Source organism: Jaculus jaculus, chromosome 8 (genome assembly GCF_020740685.1).
Source record: "Jaculus jaculus isolate mJacJac1 chromosome 8, mJacJac1.mat.Y.cur, whole genome shotgun sequence".
In the NCBI taxonomy this organism is placed as follows: domain Eukaryota; kingdom Metazoa; phylum Chordata; class Mammalia; order Rodentia; family Dipodidae; genus Jaculus; species Jaculus jaculus.
Window position 1 is genome coordinate 72,494,247 of NC_059109.1, and position 23,972 is coordinate 72,518,218.

The following is a 23,972-nucleotide window of genomic DNA, read 5'->3' on the forward strand; positions in this document are numbered from 1 at the left end:
CTTCAGCCACTGCAAATGAACTCCAGACGCATGCGCCCGCTTGTGCACCTGGCTAATGTGGGTCCTGGGGAATCGAGCCTCAAACCGGGGTCCTTAGGCTTCACAGGCAAGCGCTTAACCGCTAAGCCATCTCTCCAGCCCTCAATAAATATTTTTTTTAAATGGAGATGTACCAGGCATAGTGGTACACGCCCTTAGTCCCAGCTTTTGGGAGGCAGAGGTAGGATCGCTGTGAGTTCGAGGCCACCCTAAGACTACATAGCGAATTCCAGGTCAGCCTGAGCTACAGCGAGTCCCTACCTTGGGGGAAAAAAAAAAAGATTGTCCTGAGTTGTTTTAAAAAAAGAAACAAAAAAATGGTGGGGAGGTGCCATGGTAGTGTATGCCTTTAGTCACAGCACTCGGGAGGCAGATGTAGGAGGATTACCATGAATTTGAGGCTAGCCTGAGACCACATAGTGAATTCAAGGTCAGCCTGGGCTAGAGTGAGACCCTACCTTGAAAAAATTTTTTTAAAAATGGGGCCGGGGTGTGAAGACTGGAAAGATGGCTTAGCAAAGCCACCTGTCTGAGTTTGATACCCATGTAAAGTTGGGTGCATGCAAGAGACCCTGGCATACACATATATACATAATACATATGTGCATACATGCACACATGCAAAGAAATGATTTTTAAAGGTTTTATTTTTATTTATTAATTAGAATCAGAAAGAGAGGAGAGAGAGTGAGAATGGGCATGCCAGAGCTTTTATTCACTGCAAACGAACTCCAGGCACATGTGCCACCATATGCATTTGGCTTATGTGGGACCTGGAGAATCGAACTGAGCTCAGACTGACTTGGAATTTACTCTGTAGTCTCAGGGTGGCCTCGAACTCACAGTGATCCTCCTACCTCTGCCTCCCGAGTGCTGGGATTTAAGGTGTGCGCCACCACACCACCTAGCACTGGGGAGTCTGAGGTAGGAGAATTGCCAGGAGTTTGAGGTCAGTCTGGGACTACAGAGTAAGTTCTAGGTCAGCCTGGGCTAGAGTGTGACACTGTCTCGAAAAAAAAAAAAAAAAAAAAAGCAAAACTAACAACAAAAATAAAAAACTAGATCTGGACACAGGGGATAAGTTCAAGGTCATCCTCAACTACACAGTGAGGCCAGCCTAGTCTACATGAGACCCTGTCTCAAACAAAACCAACAACAAAAATGTATCCACTCTAATTTCTAACCTCTCCCCCCAGGGAATACCTACAACTGAAGATCCCAAGGGGCTCAAGAGCCTGAGAACTGGGATTCTCTACATGTCAAGAGAACAGAGACCTCAGAATTCCATTTTTGTGGTTTTCCTCCTGTTTTTCTTTCCTTTTTCTGTTTTTTTTGGGGGGGGGTGGTGGTAGTGGTGGGATTAAAGGCGTGTGCCACCATGCCTAGCTTCCTTCTGCTTTTCTTGCTGTCTGTGAACTTCCATCTCAAGGACTCCTTTTCTCCCTCTAGACCTGCTATACTGTTGTCCTGATTTCTCCTTCTTATTCAGTGTCTGGGTTTCTGATCATTTCCTTCATTTCCCAGATGGACCTGTTTGCATTTCTACCAGTAACAATGCTTATGTTCTCTAATTCATCCATCTAAACTTTGCAGGGGGAGATTTTCTCTTCTCTTCAGCGTTTCTAAGTAAATAGACTATCTCCTGCTCATCACACATGTGCAACAACAACCCTTCTGTTAAGTTTTAGTGTTCTGGTCAAGAAGTGGACCAAACACAGGGTTGGGAAACAAGTTTTTCAGGCTATTTCTTGGTGCTATTAGGCGTCACTGTAAGGCGGGTGTAGTGGTATATGCTTTTATTCCCAGTACTTGGGAGGCAGAGTTTGAGACCAGCCTGGGTCTAAGTAGTCAATACCAGGACAGTCTGGGCTACAGCAAGACCCTACCTTGAAAAAAACAAACAAACAAGTCACTGCAAACGTAAGCCTTTTTTTTTTCTTGTTGTTTTTATGTATTTTATTTATTAATTTGAGAGACAGAATGGGTGCACCAGGACTTCTCTTGCAAATGAACTCCACTTTGTGCATTTGGTTTCACATGGATACTGGGGAGTTGAACCCAGGCTTTCAGGCTTTGCAAGCAGCTCTTTTAACCTCTGAGCTGTCTCTCCAGCCCACACATGAGGTTTTTGAAAAGTGTATGACACAAGCTCAGTATCTGCTTTATCATATCTGTAAACATTGCTCAGAAGAAGCCAGGGCCTGGGAGGTGGCTCAGCGAGTACAGTGCTTGCGTGAACATGAGGACCTGAGTGCAGATCCCAGGTACCTTTAAAAAAAATGTCTAAATTCCATTTATTTATTAATGTAAAGAGAGAGAAAGAATGGGCATAGTAGCATCTCTAGCCACCGCCAATGAACTTGACACATGCGCCACCATGGGCATCTGTCTTATGTGGGTTTTGTGGAGTAGAACCTAGGTCCTTAGGCTTTGTAGGCAAGCACCTTAACTGCTAAGCCATCTCTCCAGTCCCTAATTACCTATTTTAAATGCTAGCCATAGTGGCATGCACCTATAATCCCAGCACTATGAGGCAGGGACAGGCAGTTCCCTAGGGCTTGTTGGCTACCTTGTCTATCCAATTTGGGGAGTTGTAGATTCAGTGAGATTCACAAAATAAGGTGGCAAGCAATTTAGGAAGACACTCAACATCAGCCTGTGGTCTATACATACCCGCCCCCACAAATACATAAATACACATCCAGCTGTAGCCTCTACAACCAATGTGCAAACACATGCGCCCTTCTCATCCCACATACTTACACACACAAAGAAGATAAAAGTTTCCTGACAGCTGGGCATGGTGGCACACACTTTTAATCCAGTACTCAGTAGGCTGAGTTTGGAGAATTGCTGTGAGTTTAAGGCACCCTGGGACTACAGAGTGATTCCAGGTCACCCTGGGCTAGAGTGAGATCTTACCTTGAAAAAAAAAAAAATCTAAAAAGACAAGTCCTGGGGCTGGAGAATTGGCTCAGTGGATAAAGATGCTTGCTTGCAAAAAGCCTAATGGTGCTGGGTGTGGTGGTGCACACCTTTAACCCCAGCATTTGGGAGGCAGAGGTAGGCAGATTGCCACGAGTTCAAGGCCACCCTGAGACTACATAGTGAATTCAGCTTGGGCTAGAATGAAACCCTATCTTGGAAAAAAAAAAAAACAAAAACCTAATGGCCTGGATTCTTTTCCCCAGAACCTACATAAAGCCAGATGCACATGGTGGCACATGTGTCTGGAGTTTGTATGCATTGGCAGTAGGTCCTGGCATTCTGATTCTGTTTCTCTCAAGTAAAAATTATTTAAAAAAAAGAGTACTGAGCTAATCAATAACACCCTAGGCTACTTAATAAATGCCTGTGATGCACATGATAATGACCCTAATGTTACTAAAGGACACAATTGTTGGGCACAAGCTGCCAGGAGGGGGGGCTATCTATTTAAATTACTAAATTCTGTCCTTGGCTCCCAATGGATTTATAACTATCATATATTATAAACTGTACTCAGTTTAATTTTAAAGGTCTCCACAGTCTTGACCAATTTAAGATATTGAGATTTGTAAAATTAAACAAGTTAAACACTTCTAATATATAAAGGCACAGAGTAAACATTTTTTAACTGGTATAAGGTATAGTAAGGAAAGACTATGTAACAATGTAAATTGAACCATCATAACCTAAAATTCGTCTCAGTACCTGTAACTTGCTTGAGGTGTTTTAGCTTAAAATCTTAAGTCTCAGTCGGGCGTGGTGGCGTACGCCTTTAATCCCAGCCCTCGGGAGGTGGAGGTAGGAGGATTACTATGAGTTTTAGGCCACCCTGAGGCTTCTTAGGGAATTTCAGGTCAGCCTGGGCTACAGTAAAATCCTACCTCGAAAAACCAAAACAAAGAAAAAACAAATATTAAATTTTAAAATCTAATATCTCTAGCTAAGCATATCAGTCTATTACAAAGTTAACCCTGATTAAACTCTTTTTGGGCCTGGGCAGCAGGCCGTAGCCAGCTCTTATGCCAGTAGCCCAGCTCCAAGGAAGTTCCCTGTAGTCTTTCTTTCCTCTTAGAAAGCTTATAAGCTTGAAGTTTAATGCTGTCTGCACTTAGTATTTTTTAATTTTTATCTGAATAGTCCATAAAATTTGGCTTACCATTCCAGAAGACACATTTAGTTGTAAGTATCAAGTCCATATCTATTTTTTTAAAGGAAAGATTCCAAAAGATTAACATCCACATGGTCAGGTTCATCTCAGCTCATTAGAGAGCTTTAGGTTTGCTGAGATAAACTTCCAGACCAGGTACAGTTATGGAGGAAGGAATATTTATTGAAGCTTACAGATCCAGGGGAAGTTCCATAATGTCAGAAAAGGCTGGCCTGCCTTCACAGAGAGAGAGGGAAGCACAAGCCTTTAGAAATACAAAAGCCGCCGGCGAACCAAAGGTGAAGGGAAGAGAAAGGGAATGAAGACATGTCGACAAGTAAGTACAGGTTATAGAAGCAAAGTTTCGTGCAGTAAATATGAAGACTGCCTCATAGCTCATGAGGGTACGCTCACCCGCACTCACCGATTACCTCCTCAACGACTGCCTCCCACGGGGTGCACTAGTCTGTCGGGGTCCCAGAGCCCCACGTTGGGTGCCAGATGCGGGGCTCCTTCCCGCTCAGGTCGTGCCGAGGGAAGGACCAGGCCTGCTGGTTCCTCCCTAGGGGTTGAGGGGATGATGAGCGTCGGACGACTCAGAAACCTCTCCCGGCCACCGGAGACAAACCGCACTGAGTCGGGAGTCTTTTCCATGCAGAAACAACTCGCTTTATTACTCTGAGCAGTTGCGGGGACGAAGGCGGAGATTTTAGGGTGGGGGAAGAGGTAAGGGCCAATAGTGAACTGTGACTATTGAAATGGTAATTACAATTGCCATGCGGAGGTAGCAGGCCAGAAGCCATTAGGCATCTTGTTGAGTCATACCTGGCCAGAGACAGGTCGCCAAACTTTAGCTAGGCTCTGGAAGTTCCACTAGGCCTCACGCCTGGGCCTTTCAGGGCCCAGCACACAATGTGTCTTCCACTAAGAAAGAACCCTCCCTACCAGAGTTTTTTTTTTCTTTCTGTGGTGCTGGAGATCCAACCTAGGGCCTTATGCATACTAGCTTACCAGACAAATGCTCCAACCCCAATCCAACTGATTTTGGGTGGTACTCTTGAGTGGAAGGAAAAGGTAGAAGCCAGCTAATCACATAATTGTTAAAAAAAAAAAGATAATCTGGGGCCTCATGAATACTAGGAAAGCACTCTGTCCCAGTCACTTTAATAGATCCTTTTTACAACCAGAAGGAATGATGCAGATTGGATTAAATGGCAGGAACCTTTTGTTTGTTGTCTTCAAGAACCTCACTTCTTGCTAGGCATGGTGGCACACGCCTTTAACCCCAGCACTTGGTAGGCAGAGGTAGGAGGACAGCCATGAGTTTGAGGCCACCCTGAGACTACATAGTGAATTCCAGGTCAGCCTGAGCTAGAGTGAGACCCTACCTCAAATACCCCTCCCCCCAAAAAACCGAAAAAAGGAAAGAAGGTCACTTTATATTGATTAGAGGAACAATCCAACAGGAAGACATTGCAATCCTAAACATATATGCACCCAACATGGGGGCTCCCAATTTCATCAAACACTATTAGACTTAAGGTTACAGATAACACCAAAAACAATTGTAGTGGGTAACTTCAATACCCAATACACTCTCATCAATTGACAGGTCATACAGGCAAAAAATAAACAGAGACACTTGGATTAAATGATGTCATAAAACAAATGGACCTAACAGATATCTACAGAACATTCCAGCCAAATGCTGCAGAATCTACATTCTTTTCAGTAGCACATAGAACATTCTCTAAAACAGACCATATATCAGGACACAAAGCTATTCTTAACAAATACAGGAAAACTGAAATAATTACTTGTACTCTATGTGATCACAATGGGATTATACTACAAAATAGCAACAAAAAAAATACAAAGCATACACAAATTCATGGAGACTGAACAGTACACTACTGAATGATGAATGGGTCATTGAAGAACTAAAAACTGAAATAAAATATTCACAGAATCAAATGACAGTAAGAACACAGCATACCAAAACCTTTGGGACACAATGAAAGCAGTCCTAAGAGGGAAATTTATAGCTCTAAATGCCTATATTAAGAAATTAGAGATGGGCGTGGTGGCGCACGCCTTTAATCCCAGCACTCGGGAGGCAGAGGTAGGAGGATCGCCGTGAGTTCGAGGGCACCCTGAGACTACATAGTGAATTCCAGGTCAGCCTGAGCCAGAGTGATACCCTACCTCGAAAAACCAAAAAAAAAAAAAAAAAAATTAGAAAGGTCACAAGTAAACAACTTAATGCTTCACCTTAAGGCCTTGGAAAAAGAACAAGACAAAATGCAAATCAGTAGATGGGAAGAAATAATAAAGGTTAGAGCAGAAATTAATGAAATAGTAATTAAAATTAATCCAAAAAATAAATGAAACAATGAGTTGGCTCTTTGAAAGGATAAACAAGCTTGATAAACTCTTAGCAAATCTGACCAGAGGAGAGAAGAGACACAAATTAATAAAATTAGAGATGAAAAAGTCAACATTACAATAGATACCAAAGAAACTCAGAAAATCATAAGGACATACTTTAAGGATATATATACTCCTCTCAGTTTGAAAATCTGAGAGGAATGGATGATTTCCTTGATTCATATGACATACCAAGATTAAATAAAGATGAGATAAACCACTTAAATAGACCTATAACAAGTACAGAGATCCAAGCAGTTATTAAAAAAAAAAACAAAACTCCCAAGTAAAGAAAAGTCCAGGCCCAGATGGTTTCACTGGTTTACCAGACCTTTGTGGAAGAACTAACACCAGTGCTTCTTAAACTTTTCCATAAAATAGAAAAGGAGGGAATTCTACTCAACTCCTTCTACAAAGCCAGCATCACCCTGATACCAAAATCAGACAAAGAGAGAACAAAAAAGGAATTATAGACCAATCTCCCTCATGAACATAGATGCAAAAATTCTCAATAAAATATTGGCAAACATAATACAATACTATATCAAAAAGATCATCCACCATGACCAAGTAGGCTTTATCCCAGAGTTGCAGGGATGGTTCAATATATGTAAATTAATAAACGTAATACCCTATATAAATGGACTGAAAGACAAAAAATCACCTATCTCAATAGATGCAGAAAAGGCATCCCTTCATGGTAAGTCTTACAGAAACTGGGAATAGAAGGAACATATCTCAACATAATAAAGTCTATTTATGACAAGCCTACAGCCAACGTAATACTAAATGGAGGAAAACTTGAAGCTCTTCTGCTAAAATCAGGAACAAAACAAGGGTGTCCACTGTCCCCACTTTTATTTAACATAGTACTGGAAGTCTTAGCTATAGCAATAAGGCAAGAGACACTCATAAAAGGAATACAAGTTGGGAAGGAAGAGATCAAATTATCAGTATTTGCAGATGATATGTTTCTATACATATAGAACCCTAAAGACTGTACCTACCGGCAAACTGTTGGAGCTGATAAATACTTTTAGCAACATAGCAGGATACAAAAAATACACAGAAATTAGTAGCTTTTCTATATACTAACAACAAACATGCTGAGGATGAAATCAGGAATCACTCCCATTCACAAATACCTCAAAATAAAATAGTTATTTGGAATAAACCTAACCAAGGAAGTGAAGGATCTCTACAATGAAAACTTTAAAACATTCAAGCAAGATATTGCAGAAGACATTAGGAAATGGAAAGATATCCCATGTTCTTGAACTGGAAGAACCAATATTGTGAAAATGTCAATTTTTCTTTTTCTTTTTCTTTTTTTTTTTTTTTTTTTTTGTTTTTCGAGGTAGGGTCTCACTCTAGCCCAGGCTGACTTGGAATTCACTATGGAGTCTCAGGGTGGCCTCAACCTCACAGCAATCCTCCTACCTCTGCCTCCCGAGTGCTGGGATTAAAGGCATGCGCCACCACACTCAGCGAAAATGTCAGTCTTACTAAAAGCACAATTAATGCAATGTCCATTAAAATTCTAATGATATTCTTCATGGAAGTAGAAAAAATCAATCTTAAAATACATTTGGAAGCACAAAAAAATCTCAAATATTCAAAACAATTTTAAGCAACCAAAATAAGGCTGGTGGTATCACCATACCCAATTTTAAACTATGTTATAAAGACATAGTAACAAAAACAGCATGGTACTGGCACAAAGACAGACATGTAGGTTAATGGAACAGAATAGAGGACCCAGATGTAAATCCAGGCAGCTACAGCCATTTGATTTTTGACAAAAATATGCATTGAAGAAAAGACAGCCTCTGGCAAATGGAAAAATTGGATATCTATATGTAGAAGGATGAAAATAGACCCTTATCTCTCTCCATGCACAAAAACCAAGTCCAAATGGATCAAAGACCTTAATCAGACCTGAAATGGAAACTGCTAGGGGAAAAAGTAGGGGAAACTCTTCAACATATAAGCATAGGCAATGACTTTCTGAATATAACCCCAGTTGCTCAGGAAATAAAACCACCAATCAACCAATGGACCCTCATGAAATTACAAAGCTTTTGCATAGTAAAGGACACTGTGAATAGAACAAAGAGGCAACCTACAGAATGGGAGAAAATCTTTGCCAGCTATACATCTAACAGAGGATTAATACCTATGATATACAAAGAACTCAGAAAACTACATAAGAAATCAAATAACCCAATTAAAAAATAGGCTAAGGAACTAAATAGTTCTCAAAAGAAGAAAAACAGATGGCATAGAAACATCTAAAAAGGCCAGGCATGGTGGCACACACCTTTAATCCCAGCACTTGGGAGGAGAGGTAGGAGGATCACTGTGAGTTTGAGGCCACCCTGAGAATACAGAGTTAATTCCAGGTCAGTGTGGCCTAGAGTGAGACCCTATCTCAAAGGGGGGGGGGGCGGGGAGCCCTACATTCTTAGCCATCAGGGAAATGCAGATTAAACTACTTTAAAATTCCATCTCCTGTCAGAATGGCTATCATCAAGAAAACAAATGACAATAAATGTCAGCAAGGCTATGGAAAAAGAGGAACACTTCTACACTGTTGGTGGGAATGTAATCTGGTATAGCCATTGTGGAGGTTCCTGATACAGCTAAAAATAGTTATACCAAGACTCCTTTCACTACCTTAGAGATACTCCCACAACCATTTTATTGCTGTTCTATTCATAGTAGCTAGGAAATGGAACCAGCCTAGATGTCCTTCAACTGATGAATGGATAAAGAAGATGTGGTACATTTATACCATGGGGTTTTAAAGAAAAATGAAATTTGCAGGGAAATAGATGAATCTCAAAAGGACCAGGCTCAGAAAGCCAAGCATCATATGTTCTCTCTCATATGTGGATCCTAGTTGCAAACGTTCAGACTTGTGAATGAATTGGAGTAAAAATCAGTAGCAGAGGTCAGTAACCTAGAAAAGGGCTATAAGGGAGGGAAGAGAGGAGTGGACTTAAGGTGATGATATTGCATATATGTAAGTGAACAAACAGAATACTGGCCTAAGTAAGTGAGGTCAAGGAAAAAGAGTAAGTAAAAGAAGCCTGGTGGGGAGGGTTAATCAAATTCAGTATATTGTGAATAAGCCATATGATAACCCACTTTTTTTCAACAATGGCACACCCAGAAATGTTAAGAGTGTTACTAGAAAAATTTCAATGCCAAGGATGGGATACCTTCCAGTGAGTAGTTGGTCAGGGAGGTCCTTTATGCCCCCAAAACATTACAGGCTATTGCCAATACTCTTGGTTTTCCATCAGAAATAGATGATAAGACCCTATTACACATTGCACACACCTGGGCTGCAAGGTCACCAAGAACTCAAACTGGGGATGAGCTGAAAATCTCCTCCCTGAAGACCAGCTGACAGAAAGCTGGAAAAAGCTGTACTGCATACAGCCCTATGGGAGACAGAAGTCATCAGTGATGAAAATAGTGGACACGGCAAGCCTCAAGTTTGGCCAGCCAGGCCAAATGACCAAATGGGTGCAATAGTGGCATGTCTGTTATGGGAGAAACCAACTGCCCTCTAATTGGACTGGAGGTTTGCTATATGGGAGGGAACACATGCCTGGTACTGAAAATTTAATCAAAAGCCTTGGGAGTGTAATGTCTGCTCTTATCTGGCTAAATGCCATCAAATGCCCTGTAAGCTCTTTACTTAATGTTCATACCCAGATATTAATGCTATTCTCACTTTTGGTTAGAGAAGCTTCTCTTTTCAGATGGTGGTGACCTCTGGGATGACTCACAAGGCACCATAGTGCTGAGAAGAAGTAATGGAAGAGTAGCACTGAAATATCTCTATCACACCTTCCAAGGTTCAGAGTTCATTGTGGAAGAGGTGACAGAAAGAATATAAGAACCAAAGGAAGGGTAGGACTGCTTACAATGCAATTATCTAGACAGAAATTGGCTTCCACAGACATGAACTTCACAAAACCCTCATAATAGGAGGAAAAGATGATGGCATCAAAGTAAAAGACAGACTAATGGAGAGAGGGAGGGGATCTGATGGAGACTGGATTTGTGAAGGGGAAAGTGGGGGAGGAGAGGAAGGGAATTATCATGGTTTATTGTCTGTAAATATGGAAGCTTTCAATTAAAATTTTTTTTTTTTAAAAGGAAGGAATGAGAAATTTATACAATATAAGCTTATTAGAGCAGGAGAGAAAATAGCTACCCAAGTTGAGGATGAGAGCCAACAAAACATCAGGTCAGCTAGGTGTGACGCACACCTTTAATCCCAGCACTTCAAGGCCAACCTGAGACTAGAGCAAGACCCTACTTAAAAAGAGAGAGAGAGAGAATCAGGTCATGAAAAATTTTAGTCTCTGGAGAATTCCGATGAGAAAATCTTTTAAGAATTCTTTTTATTTTTTAATTTTTATTTATTTATTTGAAAACAACAGACAGAGAGATAAAGAGGCAGAGAGAGAGAGAGAGCAGAGTGGCGTGCCAGGGCCTCCAGCCACTGCAAACGAACTCCAGACGCGTGCGCCCCCTTGTGCATCTGGCTAACGTGGGTCCTGGGGAATTGAGCCTCAAACCGGGGTCCTTAGGCTTCGCAGGCAAGCGCTTAACCACTAAGCCATCTCTCCAGCCCACTTTTAAGAATTCTTAAGGCAGAGTTTAACAGAAGTTACTAGTGCTTTTTTGCTTTTGCACTAATTTTTGCCTTTCATAGTTTAAAGGCAAAATTTTAACTGAAGTTACTTTTTATTTATTTTTTTTGCTAGAGAGAGAGAGAGAAGAGGCAGATAAAGAGACAGAGAATGAGCGCACCCAGGCCTCCAGCCACTACAAACAATTCCAGACACATGTGCCACCTTGCACATCTGGCTTATGTGGGTACTGGGGAAATCGAATCTGGGTCCTTAGGCTTTGCAGGCAAGCGCTTTAACTGCTAAACCATCTCTCCAGCCCTTAACTGAAATTTGTTATTTCTATGGGTTTAAGCTTTTAATGTTTCTATGGGAATGAATTTGTAGTAGCAATGTCATGCCTCCAAGCATTCATAATCCCAAGTGGGATCTCAATTTTAACTCCATTCAGGGCAGCCACAAAAGATGCCTTAAAAATTTTGTTTGTTTGTTTGTTTTTACTTATTTATTTGAGAGTGACAGAGACAGGATGGGAGTACCAGGGCTTCCAGCCACTGTAAACAAACTCCAGACACATGCACCCCTTGTGCATCTGGCTAACGTGGGCCCTGGGGAATCGAGCCTCGATCCAGGGTCCTTAGGCTTCACAGGCAAGCGCTTAACCGCTAAGCCATCTCTCCAGCCCAAAAGATGCCTTTTTTGTTGTTGAGGTTTTTTTTTTAACATTTAAAAATGCTGACCTTCACCTGCTTTCAGATAGCCTGTCATAGAATTTCTCAGCCTCTATCACTGTGATTGCCAAATCTTATAATAAATGCTTCTGATAAGTAAAAACATAAAAATAAAAATAAATAAAAATGCTGACCTTAATAAGTACAAAGTACATAATGAGGTGAGCTTGTGGAGAAGCCAGCCAAGTTACATAAATAAGGTGATACAAGTATCCACTTAAAGTATCTATATTTCCTTTTTTTTTTTTTTTTTTGAGGTAGGGTCTCACTCTAGCTCAGGCTGACCTGGAATTCACTATGTAGTCTCAGGGTGGCCTCGAACTCATGGTGATCCTCCTACTCTGCCTCCCCAGTGCTGGGATTAAAGACACACGCCACCATGCCCGGCTTGTATTTCCTTTTTTGTGCAGAATATTTATTTATAAAGGTTGTTTAATATACAATTCTTCATTTGTGTTTTTGGAAGTCCTTTATTGTAAATATAATTCTTTTGTCTGATGATAAATAGCAGCCACAATGATCATTCTGGACCTCCACATTGGATAAATTCCATTTCTTCTTCTTCTTTAAATATATTGAATTTATTTATTTGAGAGACAGAAAGAGAGAGAGGGAGGGAGGGAGAGAGAATGGGCACGTCAGGGCCTTCAGCTGCCACAAATAAACTCCAGATGCACGTGCCCCCTTTTGCATCTGGCTCAGTGGGTCCTGGGGAGTCAAGCCTTTGGCTTTGCAGGCAAATACCTTAACTGCTAAATCATCTTTCCAGCTAATCCCCCCTGATTTTTTTTTTTTTTTTTTGGTTTTTCAAGATAGGGTCTCATTCTAGCCCAGGCTGACCTGGAATTCACTATGGAGTCTCAGGGTGGCCTCGAACTCCCAGTGATCCTCCTACCTCTGCCTCCCGAGTGCTGGGTTAAAGGCATGTGCCACCATGCCCAGCCAAAGCTCCCCCCTTTTAGAAAAAATATATTTAATTAATTTATTTATTCTAGAGAGAGAAAAAGAAAGAGAATGCCATTTCTTCTTGAGAGATGAGTTTCCTTCTGAATTTCTGAGGTAAGGTTTTGATTATGTCTGCATGTCTGGTGGACCCTGATGCATCAGCAAATCTGGTGCTTTACTTCCTTTAGAATGTTGTGTAATTATAGAATGGGGCAGGAGCCCTGCTGATCTCATAGCTTCTGAGGCACTGAGTTTAGGATTGTCTCTTCTGTTAGGGAACCTTATCAGTGGAGCATATGGCTTTACTACCTGAACCACCCTGGTGGCAGATGCCATCTTGCTGCCCATCATGACTCCGAGAAGAGGCTGTTACCCGCTTCCCACCCCACCCCCCCTTGGAGGTCGGGTCTCACTCTAGCTCAGGCTGAATTCCAATTCACTATGTGGTCTCAGGGTGGCCTCGAACTCACAGCCATCCTCCTCCCTCTGCCTCCTGAGTGCTGGGATTAAAGGTATGCGCTACCACACCCGGCTGAGGTGTTTTTGTTTTTTTTGTTCTTTTTTTTCCTCTCCCTAGGTAGGGTCTCACTCTAGCCAAGACCTGGAACTCATTCTGTAGTCCTAGGCTGGCTTTGAACTCACAGTGTTCCTCCTACCTCTGCCTCCCGAGTGTTGGTATTAAAGGCATGCACTACCATGCCCGTTTATATTTTCATATATATATGCTTTATTTACAAACACAGAGAGAGGTAGAGAGAAGAGAGACAGACCAGAAAAATAGGCACATCAGGGCCTCCAGACATTGAAAATGAATTCTAGATGCATGTGCCACTGTGTGAATCTGGCTTTACATTCATATTGGAAAATCGAAACAGGGTCATTAGACTTTGCAGGCAAGTGCCTTAACCACTGAGCAATCTCTCCAGCCCCCTTTAAGGATTTTTTGAAACAGTCTCATTCTAGTGGAAGCTGGCCTTGAACTCATGGGATCCTTTTACCTTACCTTCCTGAGTGCTGGGAATAAAGGCATGCGCCTATCTAAAGATACCTTTGACTCTCAGAGAAGATATTCCCTTGCTGTGATATGGGGAATGGATAAGCAGATGGGAGGAAGGAAAGGAGAGTTTGGCTCTTGGGGACTAAGGATGGGTGTTCAACATAGTTCCACAATTGAACCAGCAGGGGGGCAGGATTGAGAGGAATCTTTGAGTCTCTAGGGGAAGTTTCCTGTAGAGCACAAGAAAAAAACATCCGGCCTATGGCAGCATGAAAGAGGGCTAATGTGTCTTAAGAGGGAAGAATGCCATCATCATAGAACCTCTAAATATGGGCACAGTGGGATCCTAGGAATGCAATGACTTGGGAGGAGATCGAAAACTTAAATTGTCAGTTAAGATTTTATTTTAAATGGACCACTGATTTGACCAGAAGTCATGTTTGTACAATGGTGAAAAGACAAGTTTAATCCATATTAGCTTTAATCACCACAAGTATACTATACTAAGGCTTCTCTTGGCACATGTCTCATAAAGAAATGCTAAATTGGCCATCGTGGTAGCACATGCCTTTAATCCCAGCACTTGGGAGGCAGAGGTAGGAGGATTGCCATGAGTTTGAGGCCACCCTGAGACTACATAGTTAATTCCAGGTCAGCCTGGACCAGAGTGAGACCCTACCTCAAAAAACAAAAACAAAAAGAAATGCTAAATTGCCAAGAGGTAACAGAGCTTGAGTTTTGGTCCTATCTCTGCACTTGCAAGAAGTGACCCCACACTCACTTCTGACAATAATAGTATTGCCTCCGGCTAAGAAGTACTTATGCTTGGTATATCGCTGCAAAATACCATTTATGCTCAATATTTTTCCAAAGGCTTTACACATAACTCACTTCAACTCCTACAAGTTAATGAAGTAGCTATTGTACTCATTTCTACTTAACAGATAATTAAAAACTGAAGTGCAGCCGGGCGTGGTGGCGCATGCCTTTAATCCCAGCACTCAGGAGGCAGAGGTAGGAGAATCGCTGTGAGTTCAAGGCCACCCTGAGACTACAGAGTTAATTCCAGGTCAGCCTGGACCAGAGTGAGACCCTACCTCGAGAAACCAAACAAACAAACAAAAAAAACCCTGAAGTGCAGAGAAGCAGAGTAAGTCAAATTTAGATGGTGAGCCATATGGAACAGTCCAGATTTCATCAAAAGCCAATTCTGAAAAAGAATTTGGCTTCAGAACCCTTGTGACTAATCCTATAGTACATTTTTAGGCATATCAAGTCTTTGCTAAGCAACCTTTTTCTTTCCTTCGTTTTGTTTTGTTTGTGTTTCTTAAGGCAGGGTCTCACTTTAGCTCAGACTGACCTGGAATTCATGTGTATTCTCAGGATGGCCTCAAACTCACAGCGATTCATAAATAAACTTTTGATACCTGAGTTGGACTTCTAGTCTTTTACCCTATATACTCATGTAGCCAGCCATACCAGACAAGTATGTCCAAAATTTGCTTCAACCTAAAAATCACTTGAACACTTGCAAACGATAGCTATCCCTAGGCCTAGCTCACATATAATCACAGCAAGTTTGAAAACCCAATTTAAGCCCTGAGTCTGGATACCTGTGCATTTGCCCCAATATGCCTTACATTGTCTCTCAAACACTAAATAATGCTAGTTCTTAAGGCTCTCCTCACTGTTATCATCTGTCTTTCACTTGCTGGAGTATCTTAAAAATTGTCCATCCAGGTATAATGAGTGACACATGCCTGTAATCCCAGCATTCAGGAGGCAGAAACAGGAAGATAGGCATTCAAGGCCAACTTCTGTCAGGTTCAGTGTTTTGATTTTTTTTTTTTTTTTTTTTTGAGGTAGGGTCTCACTCTAGCCCAGGCTGACCTGGAATTCACTATGGAGTCTCAGGGTGGCCTCGAACTCATGTCAGTCCTCCTACCTCTGCCTCCCAAGTGCTGGGATTAAAGGCGTGCACCACCACGTCTGGTTCAGGTTCAGTGTTTTGAAATAGAGGACCAAGATGGACAGTTTCCTGGGCCTAGAGTCTTATTTAATTCTAAGATAGACTGGAATGATCCAAAAGAAAGGGGAAGAAAGCTTTGCATCAGAGGGCTCAGACAATTTTTAAGATTGAAGACTTTGTTGTAATGAGCAGGTGGGGGAGGGGGAGAGAAAGAGGGTGTGCGCACCAAAGACAGAGGAAGAAATGGAGCTTATAGAGAGGGGAAAGAGGGTTTTATGGAAAACAGGGAGGGGCCTTGGGTGATGTACAGGTAGGGACTGGGAAGGAGGTGGTCTTCCCAGAGGTATCCTCAGTTACCATTCCAGAAAGTCCCAGAGACCCAGGCCTAGCAAGGCCAGGTTGTGTGTGTATTTGGTGGGGGGATGGGTAGAGAGCTCTGGAACTCTTAATCACCTTCTCCATTAAAGAAGGCCAAGCTACCTACAATTCCTCACCCGCCCCAAAGGAATTATGTTGCTTATGCCAGCCTGGGCTACATAACAGATCTCATCCTCCCAAAAACCCAAATAAATAAACAACAAAAATCTTTGCATCACTATAAACATATATTACTGGTATATTGCACATGTATAAACTCCCCCCCACACACATACGTGTGTGTATTTAGCTTGACATCCATGGAGTCACAACCTTAAGTCACTGTGCAAACCTGTCCCCCCAGCTTCCCTCCCAATGACAAGTCCACATCCCAAATCAGGTTACATTCTGATGGACAACAGCTATCTCCCTCAGGGAGCTCTGGTCTGTCTGCACTCAGCTCAGCCCAACAATGAGAAACTTTTTTCTCTTCTCCCTCAGGGGAAACTTCACATTTATCCAATTCATTCTCTTGCAACCCAACTCTCCAAAAGGAAGGGGGGGGGGGTTGGAGAATCCCATCTCTCATAGATGGGTCTCCAGGTCTGAGGAGGTTACTTAGCAACAGCACAAAGACCAGTGAGCAAAAGGGGACCTGGAGAGAAAACTTGGGTGGAGAGAGAGCCAGTTTGAGAACTCCATTTCACCCAGGGGGTGCGGTGGGGGACGAAAAAAAAAACACCAAAAAACAAAGAAGACCAGGAAAACACAATCAGAATGAAATCCCCAGAACAGCAGAAGTGGGTGGGGGGGAGGGAACCTTCCCAGCATAGGTCATCTCCTTCCAGCCTGAGCCTGAACGCCTCCATACCCTTAGTGGGCAAGTCCTATCCCCTGCTTGGCCCCTGCAAGTGGTGCACCCTCTTTACCCCGACCTGAGCCACTCTGGCTTAGGTTTAGGGGAGCCCCACCTCTCGCCAGCACCCACCGTTATCAGATGCGCTGGGACCTTCGCTGTCGGAGATTAACTGCTGGGGTTTGCGCTGTTTCCGTCGAGACATTGCTGAGTAGAGAGGTGGAGAGGGAGGGAGGAGCAAGGCTCAGTGCGGTTTAGCCGGAGTGACCTGTGGATCTCCTCTCTACCCCAGTGTAAATCTACGTGAAGCACTGAAGCTCTCCCTAGCTGGAGACGCACTGACTCTGTGACTCTCTGCTGACACTCTCTCTTTCAATCTCTGCGAGTTTTTAAAGGAGAGACGCCCCTTTGCCCCCTTGCCCCCTTTTTTCCCCCTTCAGCTTCTTCCCAACGCTTCTGCAAGCTCCCATTGTAAAAGCAAAAATCCTAATCTTTCCGCACACTCTTTTCTTTTGTACTGCAGAGGAAAGGATTTAACCCTCTCCTTCCTGCCAGGGTTCAGCCTCTCCCTGGGCTGTCCGGAGACTGCCCCTGGCTTCTTTTTCTAACTTTTCTTCCAAGATCTTCACAGGGCTTTCTGGTTCTTCCATGATTCTATGTCCCTCTATGTCATGAGGGGGCTGCTTCTGTGGTACAAACTAAAATAAGAACTTTCTCATTTGTACTGATTTTGAGGCCAAAGAGTCAGCTACTTCCCAGGTAAAAATGGAAAAGGTTGGCAGAAAGACAAGTAAAGATAGGCATTATTATAATAATGTACAGATAGCTTTTGATAATTTATGCAATATTTTCATTTATATGACACATTTTGAGTATTACAACTCTTGAAATCAGCACAGCAGGTTTAATAGTATTTATAGACGATCCCTTTTATAGATAAATCAAAAAGCACAGAGAAGTTAGGTAGCCTACACCCACTATTTTAAAGAATTTATTGAAAATAGTAACACCAGTGGCTCTCTGTCTCTTGATGCCTGAGAGAAGACTGGACAGATGATTGATTTCCTTTAGTACCATCCGGTAAAAGCTTATGGCGGCACTTTTAAACTATTATTAATTATTTATTTGAAGCCGGTCATGGTGGCGCACGCCTTTAATCCCAGCACTCGGGAGGCAGAGGTAGGAGGATTGCCCTGAGTTCGAGGCTACCCTGACACTCCATAGTGAATTCCAGGTCAGCCTGGGCTAGAATGAGACCCTACCTCGAAAAAACAAAAAAAAGAAAAAAATTATTTATTTGAGAGAGAGAGAGAGAGAATGGTCATGCCAGAAGCCTCTAGCCACTGCAAACAAACTCCAGATGCATGCACCACCTTGTGCATCTGGGTTAAGTGGGTACTGGGGAACTGAATCTGGGTTCTTAGCCTTTGCAGGAAAATGCCTTAACTGCTAAGCCATCTCTCCAGCCCCCTTATGGAGGCACTTTTATATAAAACAATTTATGTGTGTGATAGCCTCTCTAGTGATAATTTGTGAGCTCTGAGGTGGAAAAGAATTGTCAATGGTTCTATGTATTTTTTGGTGGGTATGAAGCTGGACCTTTAATAATTTGGCAAGTCGGCTGGCATGGATCTCAGTAGCAGAACACTTACTTGACATCCTGCAAGGCTCTGGATTCAGTTTCCATTACCAAAGGGGAAAAACCAAAGAGGAATTCAGCCGGCTGGGCTTGGTAGTACCTGAGTATAGTTCCAACACGCAGGAAGCTGAAGCAAATGGAGAGTCAAGTCCAGTCTGGACTACTCGTGGGGGCCCTGTCTCACAGAAAGAAAAGCTAATTGTTTCATTATCTAAATTAACCCACTATGGTAGGCTAAGGATATCTCAAACAGTGACACTTCTACTGGTCTTTCAATTCCTTAGTCATCTACTGGCTGACATGACTGTGACCATGGAAGTGATACTGTGGGTCCAGGCCTCACGAGCCACTGCTTTCTACAGGAACCAGTATCAGATGCCCACAGCCCTTCTTTTCACCTTGGTTTTGCCAGGGAAGGAGTAAGTATACTTGGTGTGCTGCTGATTTCAATTTTCTTCACCACTTTCCAGAGGGAGGCACGGTAGCAAGTCCCATATTTACTGACAATTCTGACCTTACTGGTGTACTTAGCCATGTCTCTGTGACCTAGGCTTGAGCCCAGATGAATTTTTTTTTTTTAAGGAAATGATATTTATTTGCTGATTCGCAAGCAAAGAGAGATAGAGAGAAGACAGAGAGAAAGAATGGGTGCACCAGGGCCTCCAGCTACTGCAAATGAACTCTAGATGCATGTGCCACTATGTGCATCGGGTTTTATGTGGGTACTAGGGAATTGAACCCAGGTTGTTAGGCTTTGCAGGCAAGCACCTTAATCACTGTGCCATCTTTTCAACCCCCAGAAGATGCTTTTTTTTTTTTTTTTTTAATGTTTTTGGTTTTCAAGGTAGAATCAAGGCTGACCTGGAATTCACTTTGTAGTCTCAGGGTGGCCTTGAACTCACAACAATCCTCCTACCTCTGCCTCTCAAGTACTGGGATTAAAGGCATGTGCCACCATGCCAGGTGGACTTTTTTTTTTTTTTTTTTTTTTTTTTTGGTTTTTCAAGGTAGGGTCTCACTCTAGCCCAGGCTGACCTGGAATTTACTATGGAGTCTCAGAGTGGCCTTGAACTCAAGGTGATCCTCCTACCTCTGCCTCCGGAGTGCTGGGATTAAAGGCGTGCGCCACCACGCCCGGCTTAGGTGGATTTTTAAAAAACATTTATTTAATTGAAGGGGGGGGGAGGGAGAGAGAGAGAGAACACCAGGTCTTCCTGCCACAGCAAATGAACTCCTGATGCAGGGGCTACTTTGTCATCTGGCTTTATGTGGGTATTAGGGATTTGAGCTTAGACCATCATACTCTGCAAGAAAGCACTTTTAACCACTGAGCCATCTCTTCAGTCCTGTTAGGTTTTTAAAAAAATTATTTATTTATTTGAGAGAGGGAGAGAGAGAAAGACAGACAGACAGAGAGAGAGAATGGGCATGCCAGGGCCTCTAGCCACTGTGAACTCCAGACCCATGCACCATGTGCATCTGGCATACAGGGGTACTGGAAGGCTTCACCTTAACTAATCAGCCATCTCTCCAGTCCCCCACCCCCACACTTCTGTTTTGTTTTGTTTTTTGTTTTTGAGACGTGGTTTTACTCTGTAGCCTGGGGCTGTTCTGACTTACTATGTAGAACAGGTTGGCTTTGAACTTTGGCAATCTGCCTCTCTTAGCTTTTGAAATGCTGGGATTATAGGTATGAACCAACCATGCTTGACATTTTATTGTTCTTTAACTTCTGATTCTAGTACCCCTGTCTGAATTTAAATAGTACTGCCAGACATGCCTTATTTTTCACCTATAATTGACTGGGTTTTCTTTTTTTGATCATAGGTACTTTTCCTCTTCTGGCTGAAATGAGAGAACATTTGAAGCATCGTCAATTGAAAGTGTTGTTTCTCCCTTATAAATTTAGTGACACAAATCTCTGGTGGCAATATTTGTAGAGAAAAGAAAACAAAAGTCACTCAGAGATGGGACTCAAATTCTAATGTTTCCACACAATTCCAAGCTAATCCTAGGAAAGGGAGAGAAGACAAGTGTTGCCTAGGGCTGCTAGTGGACTTCTGGGCTTCTGGAGAGGTTTGGGAAAGTATACTACTCATCAATGTTTCGGAATTCACAGAATCTCCAATGTTTTTCCAGATATTTGTTGTCAGGATTCTGGGTGGCTCCCCAACACTCCATCCTTGAATCTCCTGTTCCTGATATTTTAAATTCATCATATTAACTTTCCTATAGTAGATATTGCCATCATTACTACACTATTGTAGGAGAAGTGGGGACATTGAGGCCAGGAAAGCTTCTGGTTCCTCAATGAAATGGACTGGGTCCTGTCACTCTCTTATCCTTCCATTTCCATCATTTCTTTATGAAGAAAAGAAAGAAGGGAAGGAACATAACTTTGTAAATCTCTCAGGGAGTAGACTTGGGGTTCCATATGTGTCTTTTTCCTGAATCTTGGCCATCTTCATCTTTTCCTAATTTTTATCCTACCTCCTTCTTGTTGGCCTTATTGTGAAAGGAAGAGCTCTTTTTCCTCTTCTTTCTTCTGCCCCCCCCTTCCATTTATCTTCTCCCACCCCTTTTACCTCTCCACTGTGGCCTCTTGACCTCTTCACAGAGTTACAAAAGTAGAATCATCGAAGAGATGCTGCTGTGGGAATGTTAATGAGCCTTTCCCACAAAGGGGCAAAGACTTTACTTCACTGAGTTGGAAAAAAGCCTCTTTGAAAAGGGTTTTTTGTGTGTGGTGAAGTGGAGAGGGGAGGGGAAGGAGAGAGAGGGGGGAAAAAAGGAAAGGGGGAGGAGAGATAAACATCAAGAGAATGAAAGCAGAGAGAAAGAGAAAGGAAAGAGGAATAGACTCAATAACAGAAGAAAATATTAGAACAACAATGTTCTTTCTTCAATTTGCGATCTAATTCTTGGAAAATGTTCCACAGTCTTTTGACCTTGAAAATTAAAGGCTTAATTCTCAAGAAGCTGAAGAGGTACTCAAGGACATGGGAGATAATAAATTATAGGAAAAGGAACTTATCCTGGTTCCTTCCACTCTCCCCTCATTCCCATGTGGGAGCCTGAGAAGCCCTGGGAGAATATTCTAAATAAGGGAATTGGTGGTAAAGATGAGCTATTTCTTCTTGCTTTGTGGTTCTTTGTAATATTTTTCAATTTTATCAGTTATTTCCTATTTTGACTTCCCTATTTCCCATTGGTCTAATGAATTCTTTCTCTTCAGAAATGGCTCAAGTACTATTATGGTCTTTACCTCACAGAGCCAGACCACTTTAAGGAAAGCTAATTCCTTCATTGGCATATACAGGTTGTCTGTGGCTTAGTTAAAATGAATGTTAAGCTTCTTTCTTATTTTTAAATTTTTAATTTTTAAAAAGTTTTTATTAATGGGTAGGGGGAGGAAAGAGACAAAGAATGACTCGCCAGGGCCTATAGCCACTGCAAACAAACTCCAGATGCATGCCCCCTTATGTGGGTTCTGGAGAATCGGACCTAGGTCCTTAGGCTTTGCAGGCAAGTGCTTTAACTGCTAAGCCATCTCTGCAGCTCTTAATTTAAAAATATTTTATTTATTTACTTATTTGAGAGAGAGGGAGAGACAAAGAATAAGGAGAATAGGCACCCCAGGGCTTCCAGCTACTACAAAGGAACTCCAGATGCATGTACCCCCTTGTGCATCTGGTTTATGTGGATCCTAAGGAGTCACACTGGGTCCTTAGGCTTTACAGGCAAGTACCTTAACTGCTAAGCCATCTCTCCAGCCAAGTTTCTTTCTTTATAGAACTGTATTTGTCACTCACTTCATCCCCAGTTGTCTTCTCTACAACTACACACCCTGTAAGTCCCTTGCAGCTTCTTGGGAATCAAACATTTTGCTTACTGGCTTTGTTTTTATTCAGGTTAAGCAATACACACATTTCATGGATCCAAACACCAAAAATCATGGCTTACAGACCTTTCTAAGCTTCCTGGATTCTGCCTCAGAATCTCTGTAGCTCATTCTCCCAAAGCTTTTTGTTTTTTGTTTTTTGTTTTTTTTCAGGTAGGACTCTAGTCCAGGCTAACCTGAAATTCAATATGCAGTCTCAGAGTAGCCTTGAGCTCATAGTGATCCTCCTACCTCTGCCTCCCAAGTGCTGGGATTAAAGGCATGCACCACCATGACAAGACCAAATTTATAATTAAATTATCACAAGTGGTCTGGGGCTGGAGAAATGGCTTAGTGGTTAAGACGATGCACAAAGGTGAGTCAAGCGCAAGGTCACACATGCCCGCTAGGTCAGCCTGAGCCAGAGGGAAACCCTACCTGAAAAACAAACAAACAACAAACAAACAGAAGGTTGTTTTTGGACCCAGAGATGGCTTAGCAGTTAAGGCACTTGCTGGCAAAGCCAAAGGACCCTGGTTTGATTTAGCCCACTACCCACATAAAGCCAGATGCATAAGGTGGCACATATATACATCTGGAGTTTTTTGCAGTGGCTAGAGGCCTTGGCATGTCCAGTCTCTTTCTCTCTATTAAAATAAATAGATTTAAAAAAAAGTGATTCTAGCTAGTGGGGTAAATCAAACCAGGGTCTTTTAAAGTTGGACTAAATGCATTACATTGTACCTCATGGATGGTTATCAGTTTATGGTGGCCAGGGGCAGAATGTGATGGGGTTTTTAAAATATTTTATTTTTATTTATTTATTTGACAGGGAGAGGGGGAAGGGGAAAGAGAGAGAGAGAAAGAGAGAGATAATGCAGTAGCTTGTGCATCTGACTTTACAGGGGTCCTAGGGAATTGAGCCTAGATCCTTTGTCTTTATAGGTACGTGGTTTAACCACTAAGCCATCTCTCCAGCCCCAGAATGTGGTGGTTTGATTCAGGTGTCCCCCATAAACTTGGTATTCTGAATGCTAGGTCCCCAGCTGGTGGCAATTGGGAATGAAAGCCTCCTGGGGGCAGCGTATTGTTGGGGATGGGCTTATGGGTGTTATAGCCAGCTTCCTATTTCCAGTGTTTGGCACACTCTCCTGTTGCTATTGTCTACCTTGTGTTGACCAGGGGGTGATGTCAACCCTCTGCTCATGCCATCATTTTCTCCTGCCATCATGAAGCTTCCCCTCAATTCTGTAAGCCAAAATAAACCTTCTTTCCCCCCACAAGCTGCTCTTGGTCATGTGTTTTCTGCCAGCAGTGTGAACCTGACAGCAACACAGGTCAACCT

At 42.4% G+C, this 23,972-nt stretch overlaps 1 protein-coding gene and 1 pseudogene across 1 annotated transcript in view; both read right to left on the minus strand.

Moving 5' to 3' along the window:
- Sall2 (spalt like transcription factor 2) overlaps positions 1 to 17,451 on the minus strand; it is a 31,555-nt gene extending 14,104 nt beyond the window's left edge. The window contains exon 1 of the mRNA XM_004672376.2: positions 17,241 to 17,451. Coding sequence (XP_004672433.1) covers positions 17,241 to 17,313 — 73 coding nt within the window. The 5' untranslated portion in view covers positions 17,314 to 17,451. The remainder of the gene's footprint in view (positions 1 to 17,240) is intronic.
- On the minus strand, positions 12,505 to 13,280 carry LOC123462728 (annotated as a pseudogene).
- Positions 17,452 to 23,972: the final 6,521 nt, after the last annotated feature.